This window comes from Egretta garzetta, unplaced genomic scaffold (assembly GCF_000687185.1).
Source record: "Egretta garzetta isolate BGI_Z169 unplaced genomic scaffold, ASM68718v1 scaffold46, whole genome shotgun sequence".
Classification (NCBI taxonomy): Eukaryota; Metazoa; Chordata; class Aves; order Pelecaniformes; family Ardeidae; genus Egretta; species Egretta garzetta.
Window position 1 is genome coordinate 8,436,364 of NW_009260268.1, and position 25,112 is coordinate 8,461,475.

Sequence of the window (25,112 nt, forward strand, 5' to 3'; positions counted from 1 at the left end):
ATGAATGAATAAAATAAATTGATGCTTAAATTGACCAATTTTTTTTTTTAAAGCAGCTGTTAATTACACAGATTGTTAAAATACACATTTTTCTCACCCATGGTTTGTCATTTTAGTTGTCTCATTGTTCTAAGCACATTTACATTTCTCAGAACTTTATTGAGTTTGAATTTGCAAGGCTGGTAGGCTAAGCATCCTGGTAGTTATCCTACAAAACATCTATATGTGTGGTTGAATTTTGGTCCTGTGAGTTGTACTACTGAAGCTTAAGCATACAATGAAGAACTTTGCAAGACTGGAGTAATAAATAGTTCTTAGGGTCTTGGACCATGGCTGAGATTTTATTGAGTTGCTTGGTTTTCCTTCTGCACTAATTAGCATCCCCATTTATTAATTTATAAATAATTTAGCAAGGACGTCTTCTTATTTAGTATTTAAATTCCTTGGGGAAAATTTATCTTTTCACTTTCCTTCTCTGCTTCTCAACTGAACTACTTTCACTAGCATATACTTTATGCTTTATACACTTCTAAAAGTCATTCTCATTAGTTTCATTTACTGCCAGTTCTAATTTTTATTATTTTTTCCAAAGGTCTTAAATCTTTATTATTTTTTAACATTATTATTTCACACTGTACAATTGTGCATAACACAGTATGCATTTAATATTACATATTTTTTTTCTTTGAGTGATCTCCTGTCAGGTCTTATTAACTATTTTCATTTTACTTGAATTGAGGTACAGAGTTCTGGAATATTCCATTCCAAACCTAGGAGATCAGTGTTAATCTAGGCATGCAGATTTTTTGGTTCCTGTTTGAATAAATGCTGTCACAATCAAGTATAGTAGTCCAAACTGTATGATTTGATGAGGTGGGCATTCCTAGGCATGATACTGAGCAGTTAATGTCAAACTGTGGTGTTTTGAAACAAAGAGCAACACTACAGAACACTGTTGTTTCACAGAATTCACAACATGATGTTAGAACTCTATGAACGGAAGAACAGGCAACAAATGTGGCTGGGTTTGATCACATCTTGGCAAACTGAAGCATCCATGGTTAACCACACTGACATTCTAAAACAACATTATACAACTACCCTTTCATTTTACTGGAGAGAAAATGAAAATAATTTGGATCTGGCCATAAAAAGGGAGCATTCTCTTGTCCTTTATTTCCTTCTGTGTACAGTTTCTCTTTGCATAGGATATTTCCCATCTTTCTGTTTTAGAATTTAGTCACTTTTGGTATGTATTTTCAACTTCACTTTTAAGTAAGATTCTGCATGAATAAGCACACTTCACTACAGGAAAGGATAGGATGAATGAATTTAGCAATGTGAAGTAACTTGGAGACTTCTCCTTTCAGAAATCATCATACTGTAGTTGGTAGCCCACACTAAAACTTACATGTTAATGTTTCCTGATGGTATATGTTACATTCATAGATAAAGTGAAGTGAATATGCATACCATAAGTTTTATTGGTTTGATATATGAAGAACACTTGTATTGATCCTGTCAGCACTGATATCAGTAATAGGTATAATGGGATATGTTTATCTAGCTGTTCTGACTTAGAAAGCACTAGAATTCAGTTTTATGGTAACCTCTTTACCAAATATCTTGGGATGCATAGAAGCTATTAGATAGCAGGTTTGTAAAACATTTGAAACATATTTTGTGAGCAAGCTAGAAAAAGACTGCTAGATCATAGATCTAAGCACACACAACCACACACACACAAATGCCTTTCAGTTCTTCCAGGCAGCCTTACTCCTCTTACAAATGCCAAAACGTCATTTAGCTCAAGTGGAGATTTTGCCCTTAAGTCATCATCATTCTAATCCAATCTGAAACATAAAGCATGACAGAAGTGATGGGAAGTACTATAGGTTACACCACTTACAGCATAACTAGGTATAATGCTTTTTCATGTCCTTTTTCTGCATCACTTTCTGCAAAGCAAGTATATTATTATGGTCAAAGGTCTAGATACAGCAGAATGTAAAGCTTTCAAAGTATGTGGGTGTCACGCTAAGACACAAGAAGTATCCAAGATCAACAAAGCAAAATACCAGTGGTAGCCAAATGCTAGGTTTGCTTGAAAAATTCCTTTTCCGATTTTTGGTCAAAGGCATGAGGTAGGATTGGTAGTTACATGTGAAAGTCTTTTCTCATTAAACATCAAAGGGAAGTACCTTTTAAAAAAATATTTATTTTCATATCTAGCAAACCAGTTGTATTATTATTGCTATTTTTACCTTAGCAGCATTACCAAATGATGGACTACTTTTTAAATCTGTTTTTACACTCTCAGTGTGGAGCAGAGAAAACGCAATAGATAAAGCATACTGTGCAGAGAGAGTATTTATCAACAAGTTTGTTTCATGTTTTAGCTGTCAGAACAGTTTTCAGGCTTTTTATAGTTGCTTTTTTTTTTTTTTCTTTTCACTGTCATTTTTGGCCTTGCCTCCCTGGTTTATATTTAGATTTAGGATGAAAGCAAAAGACCAATTAGAGTTTCTGAATTTGAAGTTTTAATGAAAATACTCTTTTTTTTTTTTTTCTTCATGACAGCAAAACTAACAGTAACTCAAAGCAATTTTATTTTGACAAAGCCTTAATATGAAAAATTGGGATAGATATTGAAAGGAACTTTTAATACAAAACAAGGAAAGAAGCAGAAAAAAGCTGAAAAAAACCAGAACACATTACTTACAGTAATAAGATGTCTGGAGGCCAGAGGGAGACTAAAGGACATGGAAGACTGAATCTAAAAGAAATAAATTCCTTTGGAAGGTTTAACAATATAAGAATAGAGGTCTCTCCAAGTAAGGTTCTCTTCAGTGAAAGCTGAAAGGCTGGAATGGTAAGCATCATGACAGTGTGTTAACCGGATAATATAGAAAAATACCTCTTAGAGTTGATTTGAAGAAAATGCAAAATAAGAAAGGTTTTCTTTTTTGTCTCTTAACCTATCTCTGAACCTGGTAAGGTCTTTTGTTGGTAGCTGGACATAGGAAATATATTCTTTCTGTAATTTTAACTTAGAAATGATAGAGCAAAAGAATTGATTTCACGATGACTGTCAAATTTGATGACGTTCTGTTCCCTGGAGGTGACAATCCTTGTGCCTGGTGTTCAGTATTCTGTTCTGAAAGTGCCTGAACATAATGGGGTTTAATGTCTAGGGGGACGTGAACAACAGGTTCCTCTGGCAGCTGACCACATCAAATTTTCATGCAGAAGTAAAGCCTGCTTTGCTAATTTTAACCAGACACACCTTGGTAGCAAGGCAATGAAAGTGCTTAAACCTTAGAAGCTGTACAGTGAATTTATGATAGGTGTATTGCAGCAGTGATGAGAGTGTGATTTTTGAGTCTCTCCTGACTGACAAACAGTAAAAGAGCAAAGACTAAACTAGGGTTATACCACAAGACTTGCAGCAGAGCTAGGCTGTTAAAAGGTTTGCCAGGTAATCCGAGTTGTGGTTGTAGTCCTGACACTGCTGCTTGGTGACATGAAAGGGAGTACTGAGACCCACATTGATGAATTACTCTGTGACCAGCTCAGTCCTGTCTTGAAAATGGAGTGGTAGTTCTAGCAGTAATTACTGCCATAAACCCTCTTCCCACAGGCTCTGCAAGGTATGTGGCGACTCTCTTGTGGTTCTTGCCTGAAAAAATATCTGAGTCTTTGGCAAAGGATGCATATTTTGACCAACTTTATCATATTGCACTATGCTTTAGTGTCTTGTCCTTTCCTGCAGAAAATATGCTAGTTTTCCTGTGATTAGTACAGATCACACATAGGTACATGCTTGCTTACATGACCATTGGTGGTTTACAGTCATTGCAGCTAACTGATTTGAAATACACCTGCTTCCATTTTGTTGCTAAATTAAAAGGCTTGCTTCGCTGCTGTGCTGGCTTGAAGGTGAGAATATTAAGTGGTAAAATTACTGTTGCACATTCACCCTCTCTCTCGCAGTTGCAGAATTTCCATTTAAAAGTGCAGTAAAGACTTAGCTAAGTTAAGTCATTTGCTCTTTTGCAATGCGGTAATGCCAGGTTTGAATGTGCTGTATTCATCTGTGTAATTTACTTCTCAAGAGAAAACCAGAACATTAATAAAGAGCAGGAATAAAAAGACAGTCATAATAGGTGATTACCAAGATAACTAGTGATAATATCGAGTAGAAACTTTTTAACAACCTTGTGAGGCACTGATATTATAGCTTCATTTTATTTCTCATATGTGCAAAAAAAATTATGACTTTCAATAATTGGAGATACTAACATTTTTGTTTCATTTTGGTCTAATAGGCACCAAAATGTGTTATATCAACATATCTCCATTTCAGTATTGTAGAAATACATGTGAGGATTCTTCTCACATTTTCAGTTTTTCATTAATTCAGAAGTATTTGAAGGCATTTTTACAGTGACTTTTAAAATACATGCTATATACTTGCATATGATGGATTTTTCATATGCATATTAGTTCCCTCTACAGGGTGCACAAATGCACTTATCTAAATATTTGTTTATCATTTGTCAATGGCATGTTAATTCCTATACAGTAAAAATGCTATAGAAGAGCTATTTAAAAAATCTGGATAATAGTCCTGCTGCTTTGTGGCTTCCTTTTGTGTAAATAAAAGAATTTAGTAAATTGTAAGAATGCAGCAGTAATTATCACATAATCATAACAATGTTTCACTCTTCTGCAGTAATGGCAAAGTAGAGAACAGAAATAAATGCACATTTACATATGGCATAAAGAACTGGCCACTAAAACCTATATATGGAACCCTCTGAATCAGTTTTAATGCTAAGGGTAACTTAGATGACTTCTGATATAGTTAAAGTGAGATGTCCAAACAAGCTTTCCCAAGTTAGATAAAATTCAGATGTGTCAACTGCTGACCAGATATTGAAGGCAAAAACTTCAAGGTTCTTAGGTTGTGTGCATTGTTGCTGTAGTCTCCATCCAGTATCAGTAGTTAACTAACCTCTAGAGATGCCAATTTATCTTCTTTTGGCTATAGATAACATATAAATAATCTGTACTCTTAACTTAGACAACTAATGAGATGTCTAGACTTAGTGGAGAAACTCCTGATAAATTCCTCTGAGCTTTTGACTTTTCAAAATCAAACCATTTAATTCCAGAACTTAACTGAAGGGCTCATAACTAATTCTTTCATTTTAGAGCTTTTTGAAGCACATTGGGTAGACACTCCTGGCTAGGCTTTGTAGGTAGGCAGCAGTACCTTATAGAATTTTCAGAAAGCTTCAAAAAAGAAAATTATTGTTGAGTATTCTTGAAACTAGGTGAGAAAAAAAAAAATCTCATTCTCACATTTTTCCCCCTTTAGTTTCTGATATTTTTCTATAGTATTCTGTACAAACACATGAGGAAAATTATTGTTGAGTGTTCTTGAAACTAGGTGAGAAAAAAAAAATCTCATTCTCACATTTTCCCCCCTTTAGTTTCTAATATTTTTCTATAGTATTCTGTACAAACACATGACACTTCACTTTTAGCAAAAATCAAGATAAGGTTAATTTAATTAGCCTTGAAGTTAAAGCCTTCATTTTGAACTCGGGATATCCAAGTTCATGTCCCATTCTTTTACATCCTGGGTGAGTCCCTGGTTATGAAGCTATTGACTGTTGTTTGTTGAATTGATTCATTCATTTTTCATCAAGGAAACAGCAAATCTGTTTCATATGTGATTAACTATTCATTAGAACATAAGCCTGAGTGTTGCAATTCCTAGGGTTATTTTCTACAACAAAGTGAAAATGCAGTCTTCTTGATCTATTAAATACAAAAATAATTCCATTAAAAATAATCTTTTTTTAATGTAGACAAGAACAATTTTTGGTCTGTGTTCCACTATTGTGAACCCAGAATCTTTTACACCATTTTAAGAAAAATGCAAATCCAGACTATCATATATATCTAGGAAAAGAAGATGATTTTTTGGTTTTTTTAGAAATTATTTACTGTGAAATATAATGCAAGCTTTAAATCTATTCATATATATAGCTGTTGTAACTTTTCAAGGAGACTGTATCAATTCAAGCAGAAAATGGTTGTAGTTAATCATTTTTATTGTCATGTGTATCTGTCATACATCATACAAGAAAAAAGTAAAAGTTGTTATGGAAATTATTATTTTTTCAAATCTGTTCTTTTTAAAACCCTTTATATATTTTTCAATTGAATTCATATTTTGAAGAAATATTAAATTTTAATGTGATTTCTCAGCAGTTTCTTTTAAATATATTGAATTTTTCATCCTAGAAGTAGCATTTAGAATAGCTATTTCCAGTTATTAATTGAATTATGTTGCTACTACTATGCTCAGTCCAGATTTTATTCAAATAGATTCACTTTTTCAGCAGAGTAAACCAAGTGGTGGCCAAATATAGATTTTGGATGTGAACCTTCAAACAAGTGCATGGATGAGCAACAGAACACATAAATATAATCCAGTTATATTTGCATTGCAAGACAAGAGGTGTCTTAACTGCCCACCAAGGGGAAGCAATGTTTCAAATGTTTGTACTCAATAGAAGTTAAGATGATATTTAAGACAAATACTGCCTGTTGCAATTTTGCAAGTATTTCCTGGAGTTGCAATTTGCTTTAATCAAAACGTATCATACTGAAGATGCTGAATTTTAAATTATTGGGGAACTCATTCTTCTTATCTAAATGAAAGGCTTACCAGTAGTCTTGCTTTAGTAAGGCTGCCATACAGAAAATATGCATCAAACATTAGTCATGTTCAAGAGCCTTGAGTAATATATCTAAATCATTCATTTTAGCATTTGCTTTTTAATAACGGCTTACCTCTGAAGACTTTGATGCTCCTGCTTTAGTTTACAAGTGAACAGCTGCATCTAATCGGGCCATATTACAGCTTCCTACTTATAATATACTTCTAATATGGCCACATCGGTATCATACCTGAAACTTTCACTATTTAATATCAGCCAGTTTTGGTGCTGAAGGACTCCATAAGACTGAAAACCCAGCCAATTATATTTTCATAAATTAACCTATTTATTTTCATTTTAGTTATGTATGCCTCCATAGCAAAAATCCAGTTGCATCATGCTTTTTTTAATACAGGTACCTACCTAAATTACATTTCAAGTCATTTATTAAAATTAAAAGTCTTGAAGAGCTGCACAATCAACATGTGGTCCAGAAGCTGCATTCTGACTCCGACTTGGGGCTTCTAATCACCTCAAGATAAATTGTAATAACAGGGCTCTTAAAAAAGAAGCAGTAAGCATTTTCTGCGGTCTTTTTATATCATTGGTCTGCCTAGTTGAATATATCTGTTTTTTTCAGTCTGGCAGTGATCAGCTCTTCCAAGGTCTTAGTGTTGAACAACAACTAGCTGATCTCACAAAGACATTTTTAAATTCTAGCTATATAAATGGTAAAAAAAATAAGATTTTTTTTTTTATTTTTATTGCAATTAAACTTTTAGAACATAAAGTGTATGTTTTCAAGGTCTCTTCAGTGGTAAAGCAATCTTGATTAATTACTCATATTTCTCTGTGAAACCTGTGGATACTTTAACTTAATAACGAGTTTGCAACGAGTAAAATTGCAAGCTTCAAAAATGATAAATATTTTAAAAACTCTTCTTTAAACTCTCTAACTCAGAGGACAAACTTGCATTACAGTCTAATGCTTGCATAATCTTAGTACTTCTTCATATTGTTATTTGACATTTCGGAAAAACCTAGAGAAAGATCAAGGCAGTAAGATTCAGCTGTGCCTGTGATGCTGCAATGCCATCTAATTTGTACACATCAAAATGCTACACAATTCCATCGTCAGTACAGCTGAGGTGATTTGCTTACAAGAATGATGTGAAAGACGGGGATAATGCTAATATATGGCTCATTTTTGACAGAAAAATAATTTATTAGGTTTTGATTCTTAGCTCATCAACTCTTAACTGGCATTCTTTTCACCAAAAAAAAATTAACTCTACTAATGAATATGCTCAGGTGACCGGTTTTTTATGCTAGTCGGTTATAAAGTCACTGGAAGGTACCAGCGTTTTTCTGTGAGCTAACTCATAAATTACGAAAGGATTATCTGCTGGTTAAAAAAATGACAAAATTTCCTCAGCATGCACATATATATATAAAAAAATATAATCCGGCACCAAATACCAGTGTTGTACTTCCACTGTTTTTGTGAAGCTTGTAATTTCTCAAAGGCTGAATTTCAGGAACCAGTAAACTGAGCAGAAATGAGTAGTTTACACCAGTCTATCTGAATTCTGAATTCAGAATTTCATCAGGAACATGTGACTAGTTTTGCTTGGAGCAAAAGGGTCACTCTGATTTGCTCCGTGTCAAAAAAGTATGTTCTGAAGGTCTGGTGTTCATAAATCTGCTAAGCATAAAGAGGTTTCTCTATAAATACAGAAATTAGACTGGGCTATTTTTGCCCGACTTGTGCTATTTACTGAGTTTTCTCCAGCAGTCTCTTTAGCAGCTGGTATTCTTTGACTAGTAGTTTGCCTTCATGGATGCTTCTTTCTTAGTGAAGTCTTTACTTAACTCATTCTCTTCCACTGGAAGCTGGAGGTGGGAGTAATTTTATTCAGTTATACTTACAGTTTGGATTTTACATCCTTTGCACATACTCCATGCCCTTGTTATTTTATTTCCTCTGAAAGGTTCACTTTTTATAGCTATCCATTCTAACTTATGCTCCTTTGAATTTAGTTCCCTAACTACTTCTTTTTGAGCTGTACTTGAAAGGACTTGAAGGTTCAAGCCTTCTTTTTATTCTTTTTTTTGTATTCATTCATGTCTCTAGAATGTGACTCATCTCAAAGTAGGTCTTGGTTATGATTCTATAAGTCAGGGAATACAGTTAATAGATCCATGTCTTATTTCTGTAAAAAATAAGTGGTTTAACTTTGTAAATTATTAAATAACTAAAGTATATTTCTCCTATTAAAAAAACCCATGCTATTCACTTTGAATCCTGAATTATGTTGTAATATTTATTACTCATGGAAAGGTATGTTTGTAGCACCTTTCCTAAACAGTACTGACGAATGTGATCTAACTTCCCATCGAAGCATTATGGATTTACACATAGTAAATTAAAAAATAAATAATACCTTCTTACAGTTTTTCTTCTGTTCTGTATTTTTAAGTAATGCTGATCCATATCTTTCATTGCTGTATGATCCCTTTCCATTTTTCTTGATCCTGGTATTTAACTGCTGGAAAAACATCTGGATGTGTGATCTTTTCCACCTTTCTTACTAAAAACAAGGTAATTGTAAGTGCCTTCTTTTCTTCCAGTACAAAATAAAAGAAATTGGAGATGTTCTTGAACTTGTTGATAGCATATTTTTTGAAGATAAAGCATTTCCCACAAGAACTGTTATACTTTTACTGTTGAGGCCATATGGGAAGAAAAAACATATGTGGGATTATATCTTCAAATGGCAAAAGGAGCATGTTTGGTTTGCTTTGAGTTTTAATTATATTTTATTTAATGATATCAGTTTTTCCTTAATTCTACCTGCCTGGATTTTCAGTCTGCTTGGACGAGCTTGGTCTTTCTTTCCAAATTTCTGGGTTTTTAGGGGAAAAATGCCTTCTCGTCTTTTAAACAAGTGCTGCTGAAAGATGAGGAATACTAATGCTGGCTTAGAACCAGCTGTCATATCTCTTTTGTTCTTAGTCTTTGCCTAATATTATCTTTAGCAGTCCTGATTGATTTAGTGTCTGACCCATCTTACAGTGACATTTTATATACCTTTGCATCAATTCTGCTCTTTCAAATATTACACCTGTGGTCAGACTGGCAGTTCTGCATCCTGCTCAGTTATTTACATTTTCATTTCCCATTGCCACCCTCCAAAATACAAAAAGTCCTTGGCCTTGAAAGTATTAAATTTTGCTGATGAAAAAGGTGAACAGGATCTGGAAGCACACACTTTGATTTCTGATAGTCAGCTCCTAAAGAATTTCTTGCATGCCATTATAGATGGGCTGAGGGTTATTCTGAGTGACAGAAAGCCTGGCTATACAGACATGCTATTCGTGTCAGTTAAAGGTAGCAGGATTGCAAGGCAATGTCAGGTTTAAAAAGCAGATTCTGCACACCACCTCTGTGACTTCTTTTAGGTAAAAAGATATGCTGTTTTTTCCCTCCTGTTGTTCTCCACAACACTCAGAAAAATTTGGTTATAGAAAGTGGATTTGGTTGTTTTCATGTGAGATCTTCAAAGCAGCAGTTGTAATGAAATTGTTTTCAGTTTGCTTTGTAAAGCTTAGAGATTTCTGGAGATAAAAACCTGGGACTTCATTACTCTCAGAAATCCTCTCTTTGTCTCTTGGATACTCCATACCAGTACAGTATTTTATAATGAAGGTTTTTGTTTTATTTTTTAATGCAAGTGCAGTTTAAAAGATGACTAATGATGATTTTTGGACAGTAATTTATTTTAATGTTTAATTAGATTTTTTTGGCTTCATGCTCGGGACAGTTACTCTTTAACACTGTAAAATGGAATTATCGATTAAACATTCTATAGCCTCATTCTGCTTTCAAATCCTGGTAATCTCAGTTTACTAAATGTTACTGGTTAACTGCAAAAATATATAATATCTCCATTAAGAGCCAAAATTTCTGAAACATTTTGAAATATTGAAATAAAATATTTAAATGATCAAAAATGCTTTATTGTATTTAAAATATTGTAACAATTAGAGTGGTCCCTCTGTTCTGTTGAGCACTTGCACAGCTCCTGTGCGATGTTGTTGGTGTATTTTTAAGTTTACTCAGAATTCAAGGCTCGGAACTCAACAAAACTTGTGTTGTTGAAATATGGCAATTAATCCCAGAATATTTAGTAATCAACTGTAATTATCCCCAAAAGTTTTCTTGTTCTTATTTCTAGTGATAGACAGTAAATTCATTACTTGTCTTACACATGTGGGTTTTTTTTTCAGTTCTTTCATCTTTACTAGTAGTTCTCTGTTGGAAAGACTTTCACACAATAGTTCTAGGCTATTTTCATTACACGGTGCCCAATACACCATCTTCAGAGAAGGAAAGTAAAATCTTACAGGCACATGGATATTTGTGTGTTGGGTTTTTTTTTTTAAGAAAAAAAAAACAACCTAAAGTTTATATAAGTGGAAGACAAAAATAACCGCATTGAACAAATCAGGGTTCAGGGAAAAAAAAAGAAAAACTTTTGAATGCTTAACAACATAGGTAGGCTATTGCTATCTATTAAATGTAAATTGAGTAGTATAAATGACTGTTATGCATTCAGGCCTTATGCCTGAGAGTTATGAGAAATACTGATTTTATAGTGCTGTTCACTGCGTGTCAGGTTCTTGAATTTTCTATTATTTTAATAAAGTACATACTATAATCAGGTCTTTTATTGATTTTTTCTTTTTTCATTCTCCTTAAAAAATAATTGCAATTTAAAAATTGATTGTGTAAATATTCGTCTTTTTTCAAATAACTTCAATGACCATTTCTTCATTGAAGAAGAGTTTTTCAATGAAAGGTCTTGGTCATGTAATCCAAACAATGAAATTATCATATTTAACTTGGACCTAGTTAGAGAAATTAAGATTCAATAGAGAATCAATTCAGTTTTAGGAAATAATTACCCATATTCTTTACCTTGATTTCGAGTGCCCAGTAAGAAATACATGAGCGTCCACTACCAACACTGAGGACATTCCAGATAAGTCCCCATAATTCCTTTGAGAACAAAAGTTTTCAATGAGAAAGGTCTGATGGAAGGAAACTCTGCAGCTGTCAGATATTGAGATTCAAGCTAGCCATTTCAGGTGGTAGACTGTTACTTAAAAACTTTGGAAAGCTTGAATCTTAATTTACGTAATCAAAATGAGCATCATGCAAAAAATGGTAGACACTTCTAAAATGTGTTTTTGTCAAACAAACCCATGATATTCTCCTATGATATCTCCCAATTGCTGAGATGAGCATTCAGGCAAATCAGCACTGAAAAGTTTGGATCTATAAATGTTTTCAGATTTGTACATGAAATTCTTCTAATGATAAGCAGAAGTCTAAAGTTTCATGACGTTGGTCCAGATTTTGGTATAAGAATGCAAACATAAATATGAAGAAACATTGATAATCATTAATAAATATTTTGTCCTAAAAAATGTCAATTTGTGATGGTACATTTCAATGTGTTTTTATTTTCCAAAGTAACTGTACTGTGTTTTATTTATGTATTTTAGGCACAGAAGGGGCAGTGTTTGGGCACTCTGTGGAGACACCCCATATCAGAGCAGAACCTTCCCAAGACCTCAAGTAGGTGTTGTTCAAAAAGTTGTTTTAAAATAAAGTAAAAAAATAATTGTCTTGATTAAAAACAAGTATCTGTATAGTAATATGTACTGCCTACTTAATGACTCATACGCAACCAAAACACTGGTAGACTCCAATTTGTTCTAACAAGTTGAAAAAAACCCACAAGATTCTATCACATAAAATGTAAAATACATTACTTTTTATAAATGCCTTGCATCCTATAGCAAATATACTCGAGAAGTATATTTTCCCTAGAGGCTGGAATAGACAGGCTTTTTTAAGGTCAGCTGAGTACAGTATTGTTTAATAGCATCAGACACAGATTTCGATTTTGGTATGAGTTGTTATAGAATATATAAGCCAGTCTCAGATTTCTTTCTTCAAGTGGTGTTTCTGTGTTGTTGGGTTTTTTGAATACTACACACACACACTTCAAAAATTCATTACCAAGTGAGGCTACATTTGTAAATGTAAAAATCCAAAGTTTTCTGTACAGTCACAAAAGTGAAGAAATAAGTAAATAGTAAAAGATCAAGTCTAAAACTTACTGAAACATCCATAGACTGAGAAAGAGAAAATTTAGAAAGGCATATAGTGAAAGCTTTTTCCTGAAGTGCATGTATGTGCACCACTAAATACTAATCTGTAATTCAGATGAAAGACTAATGAGAATATATTACTATTGCAGAAAATCAAAGGTCCTTCCTTGTGTTTCTCTCAGCAGAATTGGTGAAAAACGATATAGACTTTGATTCAATTCTACTATCATTCCTACACATAATATATGTTTACCTCTTTACCTGCCCAGCAGTGTTTACAATTAATTGCTCCAGAAAAGCATTGTTAAATGCCCTTTCCTGTATTTGCAAAGGCATTTAGGATCATCAACCAGTAACGATGTTGCTGAAATCTTGTACAGGAAGCTGCCCACGTGGACAAGTTTGACCATTGTATGTGGGGTGTAAATGATTGTGTTTGATTATTTACACTAAATATTTTAAGGTAATGCAATGGTCTGGGTCTTCCAGAGGATCCTACTCATTAGATTTTTATCTTAAAAATACCCATCCCCTGCCAAGACTCCCATCAGTCCTTTGTTCAGAGTAGTTGTAAAGGTGTTTACTACTGATAACCACCAAGGTGGTACGGTCTCTAACCAAAAGGAGTTCAGCAGAAATCAAAGTGGAAACCTAACAAGTTTTTCTTCTTTCAGGGACCCAAAAATTTGAGTAAGAGAGTGGAAATTGTCCCACTCAAAAGCATGTGGAGACCCTGCTGTGTCTACTTCTTTCTAATAATTAAATAATAATAACAGACCACAAACGTACAGTAAAACAGATAACCCTGTGTCTTCAGGATTAATTTTACTATGGTTAAAATCATATCATATTGCTTGTGAAACTTACATATCAGGCATTCACCCCTCCTGTCTTTTGGCTTTATTCATTGCCATGATTCCCACTCCTGCTTGATGTTTTCCAACTCCACCATTCCTTCAGCTCGTTTTTCCAAGGTGGACTTAAATTAGTGAGAGTTTTCCATTCAGATTTCTGCCCTCTCATTAATAATGAACTTAACCCAAACTTTCTATTAAAAACAATGACGGTTGCTGTTTGGTCAAGTAGCATTAGCTTAGGTGTAAGTGATTTTATTCTTACAATATTTAGTCTATATTGTATTCTACAAGTTTTTGTACAGATGTGCTCCTATATATTAGTTAGGATTCAGTGATACTCCTTTTTTAAAACTCTCAAGCTATTTAAATCTTTTAAAAATTATGACAATTACTGTTAAGACAGATTTCTTGGCTTTTGGCATGAATCTTTCTAGAAGGTAACCTGCAGACTCTTTTTAACCTTGTAGCTTGAAAGAACTATAAATAATTGTGGGTTTGTGTGATATTTTCTGACAGCAAAATACAGTTAGACACTCAGATCATATATATCCCTTTGAAAATTCTGGTTACCATATGCCTTTTAATCTTATTTCAAGTGATTTAAAAAAAAAACCAACAAAACCAAAACCAAGCACCCTGTGGGGAATTTTAAGTTCAAGCCCTGCATTTATTTTAAAAAGAAACAAATTAGCTTTTTTTGCTAATTTAAAAAATGTTGTCAGAAAGTAGTGATTTATCATTTAGATGATTGTTTGCCAAAATCGCCCAAACAAATAGGTCACCAACCCTAATATGACATTTCCCCATAGCCTCAGAAGCTAACTCTGTCAGAAACAAAGCAATACTTGAACCCACTTTCTGGCCTCAGGCCCAACTTATACAACTACACTGATATTGTAAAATTATTTTACCCTCTAAAATGGAATAGTTGCATCCTAAATGCCAAGTGGGAATGGTCTTTGACTCTTTCTACCCTCCAAATAGTGCCTGCAAATTGTTTGGAAGAGTCGTAACTGACTCTCAGTTGACTCTCGACTATGCCAGAGACTATTTAGCTACATAGATGATTGAGTTCCAGTGGTCTGGCCTGGGTCTTAGCAATTTTTAATGGTTTAGTATAAGCTTAGACAAAGTGTCCAGTAGACCATAGTGCCAGTCCTGAAATAATATATTTTTCCAAATGCCGCATCCCTGCACCTTGGGCATTTGAAATTAACGGTAACATGGGAGAGTAGAGAGCTGCTGAGTTGACATTAAAGTTCATTTTTTCACTGGACACAGGTGATTACAGTTTGACAGCAAGTTGCAGTGCATAAATGCAAATATATTAGGCTATGAGAATACTTGTATACAGGGCTGAAAGAATTTGTATTAGACTTAATTAAAATACAAATGATCTAATTTTTCATGTTGGAATATGTATTTGTGGTCAGGTAATAAACCTCAGATATAAAGATATATTTAAATAATACCATTTTAAAAAAGAATATGCTGGAAAACTATTCATAACCTTGGATATGTAAACCAATTCACTACTGAATTTAGAAAGTGGAATTCTGACCACCTTGATTACTGAGAATGAAACTGAGCTATAAAATCTGGACTAAGATTTTGATACCCACAAGGCTTATAGTGTTTGTCCCAAAAGTCCTGGGATTTTAGCTCAATGTATTCTGGGCAGGGAGCCAAAAAGAAAAAGTCAGATTCATATTAGCTTCACATAGCTAAACTTTGCCTCAGCCACTCCTTGTTCTACAGCCAGATTTTGAGGTCTTCAGACAGAGAGACATCTCTAATATTTGCTATTAAAAATGTGTTGTGTAAAAATAAAATTCAGTTGAGAAATAAAATAATTCCTTCCTATGTGCCCAACCACTTTTGTCACATCTTTCTCCTGTCTTACATTTTCAAATAATAGCTAGTGAGGTTTTGCTTTCAGAAAATGTTTTTTTGCAATCCTTTGTGAAACTGGTAAGCCCTTTTGTGTCAAATCCCCAAAACTAATTAAATCTGACTTTCATTAGCTGGGTTAAGCAGCATAAAAGAATCATGCCTTAGAATCAGAAAAATGAATTATATCTTAATAATTTAATCTTTATATTTCTCTCGCTACTTTTTTCACAGGAACACAGTTAGGAAAACTAAACTGCCCATATAATAGGTCCCAAAATATTGGTTTTAGGCTAATAGTGCATTAAAACATGGTGCACTAATAGGTAATACCCATGCACAAAAGAGGCAGAGAGTAGTTTAATGCAGATAGCTTTGCCCTCAATAACCTCCTTAATAAAGGGGTAAATTAATTTGTTGTTGTTCTCTGGGGATAACTGCAAGATCAAATTTAATAGGTTTTTTTCTCTTCTATGTCAAGCCTCGCATACCATTGACTGTCAGCTAATCCTGCAAGCTAATGCCTGGCATAATGAGATGAAAACTGATCAAGCAGCACGGAACCACCCGAGCTAGTGGGATCCTACTTTACCTCTGTTAAGAATTAAAAATACACAGATCTTACGCAAGGGGGCTGTTTTTCTCAGAGTTGCCTCATGGCTTGTAGGAGCCTTCTTTTGTGGCATTTAAGGGGTGGTTTACTAATAGGGCAAAATATCTATTCTATAAAAGCCTGGAGCCAGAGAAGGCATCAGAAAGGAATTTTGATTTTAACTTGTTAGTCATCTGAGCAGACTGAGAGCAACAAAGGCACTAGGACTCTGTTCATACCCAGAAATCAAATAATAAACAAAACCATCAAAAGGGAAAAGACAGAGTAGAGTATAAAAACCCAGCTTCCTTCCTATGCTGTTTTAATGATGTCAGGTTCTAGTTACTTTAGTTACTTTCTCGTTATTCTTTTTTAACAAAGGGGAAATATTTACTATTTATGTTTTCAGAATTTTTGTTTGGTGTTTAAACAGTTATTTCAGTGTTTGGGCATGTGTATTGACAGAAACTTGTTGCTTAGTCTTATCCCAGCTGTTGAAGATATGGTTGGGTTTTTTTATATATATACACATTCCTACAGAATAGAGCTGGGTGTAGGAAAAATCTGAAAAATTTCCAAGTCAAGCTTCTTTTTTTACATATATATATGCTTATACATAGAGAGATAGATATATACATATAAAAAATACATTGAAATAGAGAAGAAAGCCAGTAATAAAAGGTTGCAATTACTATGCAGACAGGACACAGTAGGAATAAAAGGTAAGTAGGTATGGCTCTAAAACTGAAAGAATAATTTGGTTTAGTGTTCAGTGACAATGATTATCTTTGACATTGGAGAAGGGAAAAGGCTCTAATGGGAACTGAGATACGAAAGAAAAAAAAAATATTGCTGTCACAAGAGATGGCAAAATTCATTGAGTTTCATGTGGTTAATTTAGGGTGCTGGCTAATCTCTATCCCTGATCTGTGACTGAACTAAATGTGAAAATAAGGTCAAATAGCCAAAATTTATAATAAAGCTTTCAAACTGGAAAACAGCACTGTGGGACTGATGGATTGGTAATGGTAGCGCTTCTAGTGAAATGGATGGAAAAAATGAGAGTCATCTAGTATATTAAACCCTTTAGTCTAAATTCACTAGTATGCAAAGCTTTACAATATAATTTTGAGAGATTTATTAAACAAAATAATTATTAAGGGCTTGAAGATAAGTAAAAAGCAGGTTGAAATAGAGGGTGGGTAGACTGTGCCAATCCAAAGAAATATTTTCCCCTTGATAAGATATCTGATCTTCCAGAGAACAGAAAATAGGTAAATCTTCCATCTGGAGTTAAAGTATTTGATATAATCTTTCTTTAAATGAAGCCTGCTCAGGTCTAGTAGCAGCTGTGACCAGCAGAGGTGCTCAGCATCCCAGGGGGAGGTGCTCAGGGTCTCAACAGCGCCCTGCTTCATGATCTTGGCTCTCCAGCAAGGATTGTTGCATCTGAAGTTGCCCCAGGGCTGTTTCACTTCTTCCAGACCCAAGCTGCTGCTCCGTGTTCGAGAAATTCTAGTTCCATGGACTTCCAGCCTCGGACTAGATATGAAAGCACATGCTTTGTTCAAGTATTTCATTTTCCCAGGTATTCTGGGTAGAAGTGTTTGGCTATTTTTTTTTTTTTTTTAATGGAATTTGAACAACAGTCCTCAATGCCTAGGGGCTGATGTTAGTGAGGCCAGAACTCATTTCTGAAATGCTTTGGACTCTAAACCAAATGCAGTTTTGTTCCACCATACCTGCATACTCCTTTTTGCTGTAGTTTTTCTGATGAAATGTGATTTGATATACTACTTAGAGTCCCTAAAACTTGTACTATACATCATTAAGGCCAAGTAATGCTGCTGTAACATCCATAATATTTTCATTTCCTGTCTTTCTTATGATTTTAAGTGAACAGTGCTACTACTGCAATAATAAGGAGTGCTATTTATATTTTTTCATGTGAGCAACGTTTAATTTCCTTATTCTTTCTTTATACTAAATTTCTGCCCAGAGATTTTTTCACTCTAGTTGTTCTTTTTGCCCTTCTTGGGAATATCTCCATTTTATGTGCCGCTCTTTAGCCACTTTTCCAAGAAAACAAGGCTGCTTAATTCTGCTGGCTGTCTATCTGTTCTCTCCCTGATGATTTGTTAAGCAGCTGGGCAGTTTCATCCATATTTGATAGAAAGGCAAAAGATCCTTAATTTTCCATGTGTCTAACTAGGGATGCTAAAAGAAAATCAGCTAGTATTATTAGTACTTACTGCTGTCAGTTTACGCATTTGTGTATACATAGCTTCAAACTACCCTGTCATGGTTTAACCCGGCTGGCAACTCAGCACCACGCAGCCGCTCGCTCACTCCCCCCCCTCCCTCAGTGGGATGGGGGAGAGAATCGGAAAGAAAATAAAAGGTTAGAGCCGAGGGCTGAGATAAAGATCTAATCTGCTGGCTGGAAAGGAAGCCTCAACGCAGACTGAGAGCCTTGGAAGGCACGCAGCGGTCCAGGTCTCTGGCTGCAGGGAGTGCCACCAGCTGGCGCTGGAAGCGGGCACCGGCAAAGGCGACACCTGCATAAGATGTGAGCAGGTAGACTACCTACTCTGCCTGGTGGCGGAGCTAAGGGAAGAGGTAGACAGGCTACGGGCGATCAGGGAGGCAGAGGAGGAAATAGACTGGTGGAGCCGCACCCTGTCGTCCCAGAAATCTGTGCAGGAGCAGCCACCAAAAAAGGCCCAGGATCAAAGGGAACCAGTATCCCCCAGTCATCAGGATGAAGGAAGGGCCTCGATGGAGAGCAGTGAATGGAAAGTGGTCTGTAGTCGGGGCAGGAGGAGAACCCTTTCTGCACCCACCGCTTCTCCCCAGGTGCCTCTGAGTAACAGGTATGAGGCTCTAGAGGTGGAAGAGAAGGCAGTGGATGGGGTAGGTGTTGACCTATCCACATCACGGGAGGCACAAAGATCAGAAAAACCCCCCCGTCGCATCACTACTGCATCCACAAGGAAGAAGAGGAGGGTGATAGTAATAGGAGATTCCCATTTGAGGGGAACAGAAGGACCGATATGCCGGGCGGACCCTGCTCATAGGGAGGTCTGCTGCCTCCCAGGAGCCCAGATTAGAGATGTCACTAGGAAGCTTCCTAACCTGGTCCGACCCTCGGACTACTATCCCTTACTGCTCTTCCACGTGGGTGCAGATGAAGTTGCAGTAAGTAGCCCGAGGGTGATGAAAAAAGAATTCAAAGCCTTGGGGCGGTTAGTGAAGGGATCTGGAGCGCAGGTCATCTTCTCCTCGCTCCTTCCAGTTGTGGGAAGAGACACTGGGCAGTACAGGAGAACTCAGTCTATTAACACGTGGCTTCGCGACTGGTGTCGCCGCCACAACTTTGGGTTCGTTGACCACGGGATGGTCTACACGGCACCGGGAATGCTGGCATCAAATGGGAGCCAGCTTTCTCAAAGGGGGAAGAGGGTCTTTGCCCAGGAGCTTGCAGGGCTCATTGACAGGGCTTTAAACTAGATGTGAAGGGGGAAGGGGAACCTATCGGGCTTGCCAGCGACAGGCCAGGGGTTGATATGCAAGGGTTAGAGGGACTGGGGGCTAGTATGAGCCCTCAACCTGTTGCCCAGCAGTGTGCCAGGGGTGCTGCAGCAAGGTTGAAGTCTGGCGGAGGTGAGCCGGAGGCTCCTGAGGTAAATGATGTTATATGGTATGGAATAGCCCTTTGGTCAGTTTGGGTTAGCTGTGCTAGCTGTGCTATACTCCCAGCTTGTTGTGCACCTGGCCGAGCAGGAGAAGCTCAAAAAGTCCTTGAGTAGTCTGAGCACTATTTGGCAACATCTGAAAACATCAGAGTGTTATCAACATTCTTCTGGTACTAAATCCAAAACACAGCACTATGCTAGCTACTATGAAGAAAATTAACTCTATCCCAGCTGAAACCAGGACATACCCTCAACCTCTGGCATATCTTGCTTCATGGTCAGGTCATGGTTATACTGTATGGAGGACATGGAGCTCCGAGCAGTGTTGTTGTTGTGGGTGCAGAGGGTATGGTTTGGGCTCTCGTCCTAGCACTATGTTGGAGCCAGACAAAGAATCTGAAGTTCATACAGGCTGCTTATAAGAAAAAGGTGGTTCATAGGATTCGGGGTTGTGTGGTGGATAGTTACAGGGAGTACATGTGTTTATAAAGCTATCGGTTCCGCAGTCGTCCAAACAGCTCCTATTGCTTATATCTACAATTATACAGAGAACTCCAGAGGTAGCCTAAGCAGTAGAGAAGAATGAATGATTTTACATGTCTTATTCTGCAATATTTGTTCTATCCTCGGTTGTATTCCAAGATAGAATTCACTTCCAAAAAGAAATAAAAAAAAAGCTATTTGGCTTCTTCATAGTCTAGCACTCTAATTTGTATTGCAGAAGGTAAAAACCCATCCCTCTCTAGTTCTTTCCAAAATGGTGCTTGCCCTAAAAAAGTGACTGAAAGTAAACCCACCAAACCTTTTCTGATTTGGGGGTTTGGGGTTTTTTGGTTCTTTTATTTTTGTTTTTATTTGTTGGGCTGTTTTCTTCTTGTAGTGTTTAGATACAGTACAAGCATGAGCCGCTGGAAAGTATATTCCAAGCTCTGTGCTATGCTTAATCTGCATAGGTTGAAGCAGACCTATCAAAGGAATTTCAGCAGAATAATTTTCTATGAGGTGCAGTTTCCTCAAGGTGTGGATCAAAACCATATCGTAGTTTATCTCAGCTAAATTATATCAATTTAATTCAGCTTAAGGCCCTTTAGAGAAACAATATTGGAAATATCATTAGAAGATTACAGGTCATCTGGACTGCCACTTCCTAATCACAAGAAGCTAATGGTTTTCAAAATTGAGAAGATGTTATGTCAACCAGTTCTCATGTGTCTCCAGTTGTTCAGTTTGGATCTTCAGTCTCCCCCAGGCTCTTTATGTTCAGATCTGACTCTTGACAGCCACTTGAGCATTATCTTTGGGCATGTTGCTTCAGTCTCTTTCTGACAAGACAGATTTCTATTTTAAGAAAATGTTTGCTGAAAGACAGCTCAGGTAATGGAGCTATTTCTGGAAAGAAAATAAACTTCATGTAAGGATATTTAGCAGAGCGACAGAACATGTGTAGAAGGGGTTTCAGGTCAGAACAAAAGTAAGGAAGATTATGCGAACAGGAATGTTTTGGGTAACTAATATTTTTTATATTCTCTGAAGATATTCTTTATTTCCCTATGTGGGGAAATTGTTTTTCTGATTTATCATCTATGCCAAATAACATTAAAATATTCAGTTGTTTCAAGTGGCGCTGTGATAATACAGACCCACAGAACTGAAAACAGCGGCATGTACCGGGCAATTAGATTGCAGATTTGAGCCTGGTGAGGTGATTTCTGGGTTAATGAGAATTTCGGGAGTTATAATAAGGGCATGCTGACACATGCCAAAGTCAGTGACATGCAGAGCATGGACATAGCCTGAAATGTTACACTGAATGCCATTCTACTGTTCTAAGTCAAGAAAGTTTCCTCTTTATTTAAGTTTATTTAAGAAAAGTCATGTTAATATTTACTGGTTTAGGCCACATTACCTATTCCATAAAACGTTCATTTAACTTTCTCTTATTTAAGACTCATGTTTTGAAGTCACAAAAAAGAGGGCCAAATTGTGCCCTTAAAGGTTAGGTTCCCATATAAATCAAAAAGATCTTCACATGAACATATGAGAATTTTGCTTCTTGATAAAGGTTATCTGATGATCAGTGAACAATATTAAGAGTTTATGAGGCCTGCACATTTACCCATGCATTTCAATAAAAAATATTATTTCATCTTGAAAATATAAACATTTGGTTAAAAACATTGGAATGCAACAAGCTTCAGGAAAAAGAACTATTCAGGCAATGATTCATATGCATCTTGCAGAGGTGCACATTTTGATACATAAAAATGTATTAAAAAAGATTTTTAGTTAGTTTTATATATATTTTTTAAAGTGCATGTATAATCCTGTAAATAATATAAGTAATCAGACTGAAATGAGTGAATAGTAATTTTATTTTCATAGTATTCCCACTGTGATGTCAAATGCAGCTAATCAAGGGCTTCCAGGTTTTTTGTCACCATGATCATCAAAGTTCCTGGTTATCCTTTATGGATACCGCTGGAGTTGGCAGCCTGACTTCCAGGAAATGCACTGAATGGAAACCCTAATTTTATCTAGCACCATCAGTGTTCAGTGGACTCCTTTAGGGACTCTTGGTCTCACTGGAAGACTCTTGAAGTCAGTTTACTTGAGCATTAGGGCAGCCAGTCGTTCTTTTCATAATAGTAGAAATTGAAAGAATGTGTATTTAAAATTGTTTGAGGTTTCTGGAAAACAACATTTTCAAAATTATTTTAAAAAATTCTTAATTCTAATCTGGAACAGAAGGGTTTCACTTGTAGAAGAGGAAGGCCCCGTGTTCTATGGGATTTTGGGGTTGGGAGTGCTTGTTTACAAGGAATAAGTAGGAAGAGGGAGAGAGGTTTGGCACCTCCGTTTGCCCTCCCTTCTCTTTGTGTGTCATACTTCTCTGCAGCCCCAGACTGCCACAACTCTGTACCTACAGGCAGCAAGATTGATGTCATAATTATTTCAATCTATGGAAATCTACAAAAAAGTTACCAAGTCAATGTATCGATTTTCCATTGGTTTTATATTTGCAAAACTTTTCTTTTTGTAAATAACAGGATTCCTATGCTACCTGAAGAAAAAACAATAACAATGTATATTGGCAAGACCATAGTATATAAAAGTTAAATACTTGGAAGTATTGGAGTATTGTTTGACCCCCAGGTGTAAAGATGCCAGTAAAGGGGAAATGAGTACCTGCTTTACGTGTGCAAGCATATTTTTAATCCCCTGTTTTGAATACAAATTCCAAATTGGTAGAGGTTCATATAAGTCATTTTACTAAGTAGCATGGGTTGGATCCACTGCTTAAATAGACACAAAGCAAATAAATTATTCACATCTGCACAGGGAAATCTTCTGTTTCCTTCTATTTTAAGAAATACCTTCTGCTAGCCAACAGACAAAATTAACACAGATAAATTATATTCCATGTTAGTATGAGGGTTATGCAGAGGTAAATCTAAAATATCTCTTAAAATCCAAAATGAAACTTCTGGTTCATTTTTTTATTTTTTTTTTTTTCTCTAATACAATCTAGGTCAGCTTCTAAACAGAAAATACCAAATGAAAAATAAATGTTTCTGCATTTCTGATGAGAAATATTTTAATACTTTCAAAGGAACATATAAAAGATATTTGAAAAGTTTCCTTTCTTAGAATAATTCTTTAATTATTTCAATTCAAATTCATATAGCTGTGATCTTCTGGAATCTTTTTCACAGATTAGCTATTGAAAATTCGAAAGAAAGAAGCCCTTCTCTGTTCTCAATAGATCACCTGTCTGCATCACATGTAGTGAATTGACAGATTATGATATTTAAAACCTTCTATTTAAAAGCCTCTTTGTCTTTCCTAAAGTGTTGTAGTTTCTGTCTAATAATAGCATTCTCCATCATAGCTGTTTGTTGTTTGGGAAAGAAAAAATAAATTATATGAATAGGATTCACTCATACACATAAATGCTGCTGTGACAAGCCATTGGTAAATCTGACAGGAAAGAAAATTCTTGATATGCTCTTGTAATAATGCACTTTTCTTTGGAGGAATGAGCATTACAACGTGGAGTGTTACAATAAGCTTGTAGTAGAGATTAAAGCTTTCAGAAATATGACAAAAAATATTATAAAGCAGCTGCACATCAAACATCATTTATCTCAAAACATTGAGGAAATAATGTCTCTATGTATATAGCCTTTTGCATTTCCAGGAGCACGCTGCAGATTGCACAGCAAAGTCACTTTTCAGTGCGTTGAAAGCTAATGTTAACAACTTCTCACGTTCAGAAACTAATTGCCCAAATGTCTTCATTTTAGACAAACTGGAAGTCATTTATGTTAATGTAGTTCATGCAAAACAGTGATGAAATGAAGACAAAATAACTCTGAGATATACACTGTCATGTATTTTAGGGGAAAAAAAAGTTTATTCTTCAAACAAAATCATAGTTTCTTGAAAGATATTCCTAAATAGATTTTTATTGTCCACCTGCTGAAAAATTTCAGTCAGGTCTGATAGTGGTTTTGATGTTATGAAACCAGAAATATTTGTGACTTTCCTAATAAATGTAGTTAAGAGCACTTTTGTCTTCATGATTATGAAGTGGCAGCTGAAACCACTGAGAAATGTTAATATTCCTGGAAAGTAGGTTATAAATTGCAAAAATATACTCCTGAAAAATATGGAATGGAAATATCCAATCATTTAACATTTATACGATTCACTTTCCTTTTAAATTCAAGGTAAAGCCTCATTAAGGCAGTAGAGTACATTTGAATACCTAATGTCTAAACTTTATAGTTTATAAGGTTTGCAAAAGGTTTTGGAAACTCTTCTTCTGCTGTCTTATAGCCATCAGAAGTTCACAAACTGCAACCTGAAAAACACTGATGTACATGATTAAATAATTCATGATATTTAGATTCTTTCCTGGTACAAGGAATTACAGAACCTTCTATTAACTTCTTCCTATAGAGTGTCAAAAATGAAAGAAAATGGCTTAGCACTGACAGAAAAATATAGATTTTTCTACTGCTCCTATCCATATGTATCCCATGTATGCTTTTTTTTATAGGTAGTTACAAATAGAGTTTTCCTGTATCTGGACACCTGCTTTTAATAGTTTCATTTTGTGTTGCCAAAATAATTGTTCTCCTGTTTTTTTTTTTTT

At 35.5% G+C, this 25,112-nt stretch overlaps 1 protein-coding gene across 2 annotated transcripts in view; it reads left to right on the forward strand.

Annotated features, from left to right (window-relative positions):
- The window catches only part of SGCZ (sarcoglycan zeta), a 216,193-nt gene that overhangs the window by 178,235 nt on the left and 12,846 nt on the right, over positions 1-25,112 (forward strand). For both annotated transcript variants that reach the window (XM_009642435.2, XM_035897793.1), the window contains one exon: positions 12,309-12,381. In XM_009642435.2, coding sequence (XP_009640730.1) covers positions 12,309-12,381 — 73 coding nt within the window. The remainder of the gene's footprint in view (positions 1-12,308; positions 12,382-25,112) is intronic.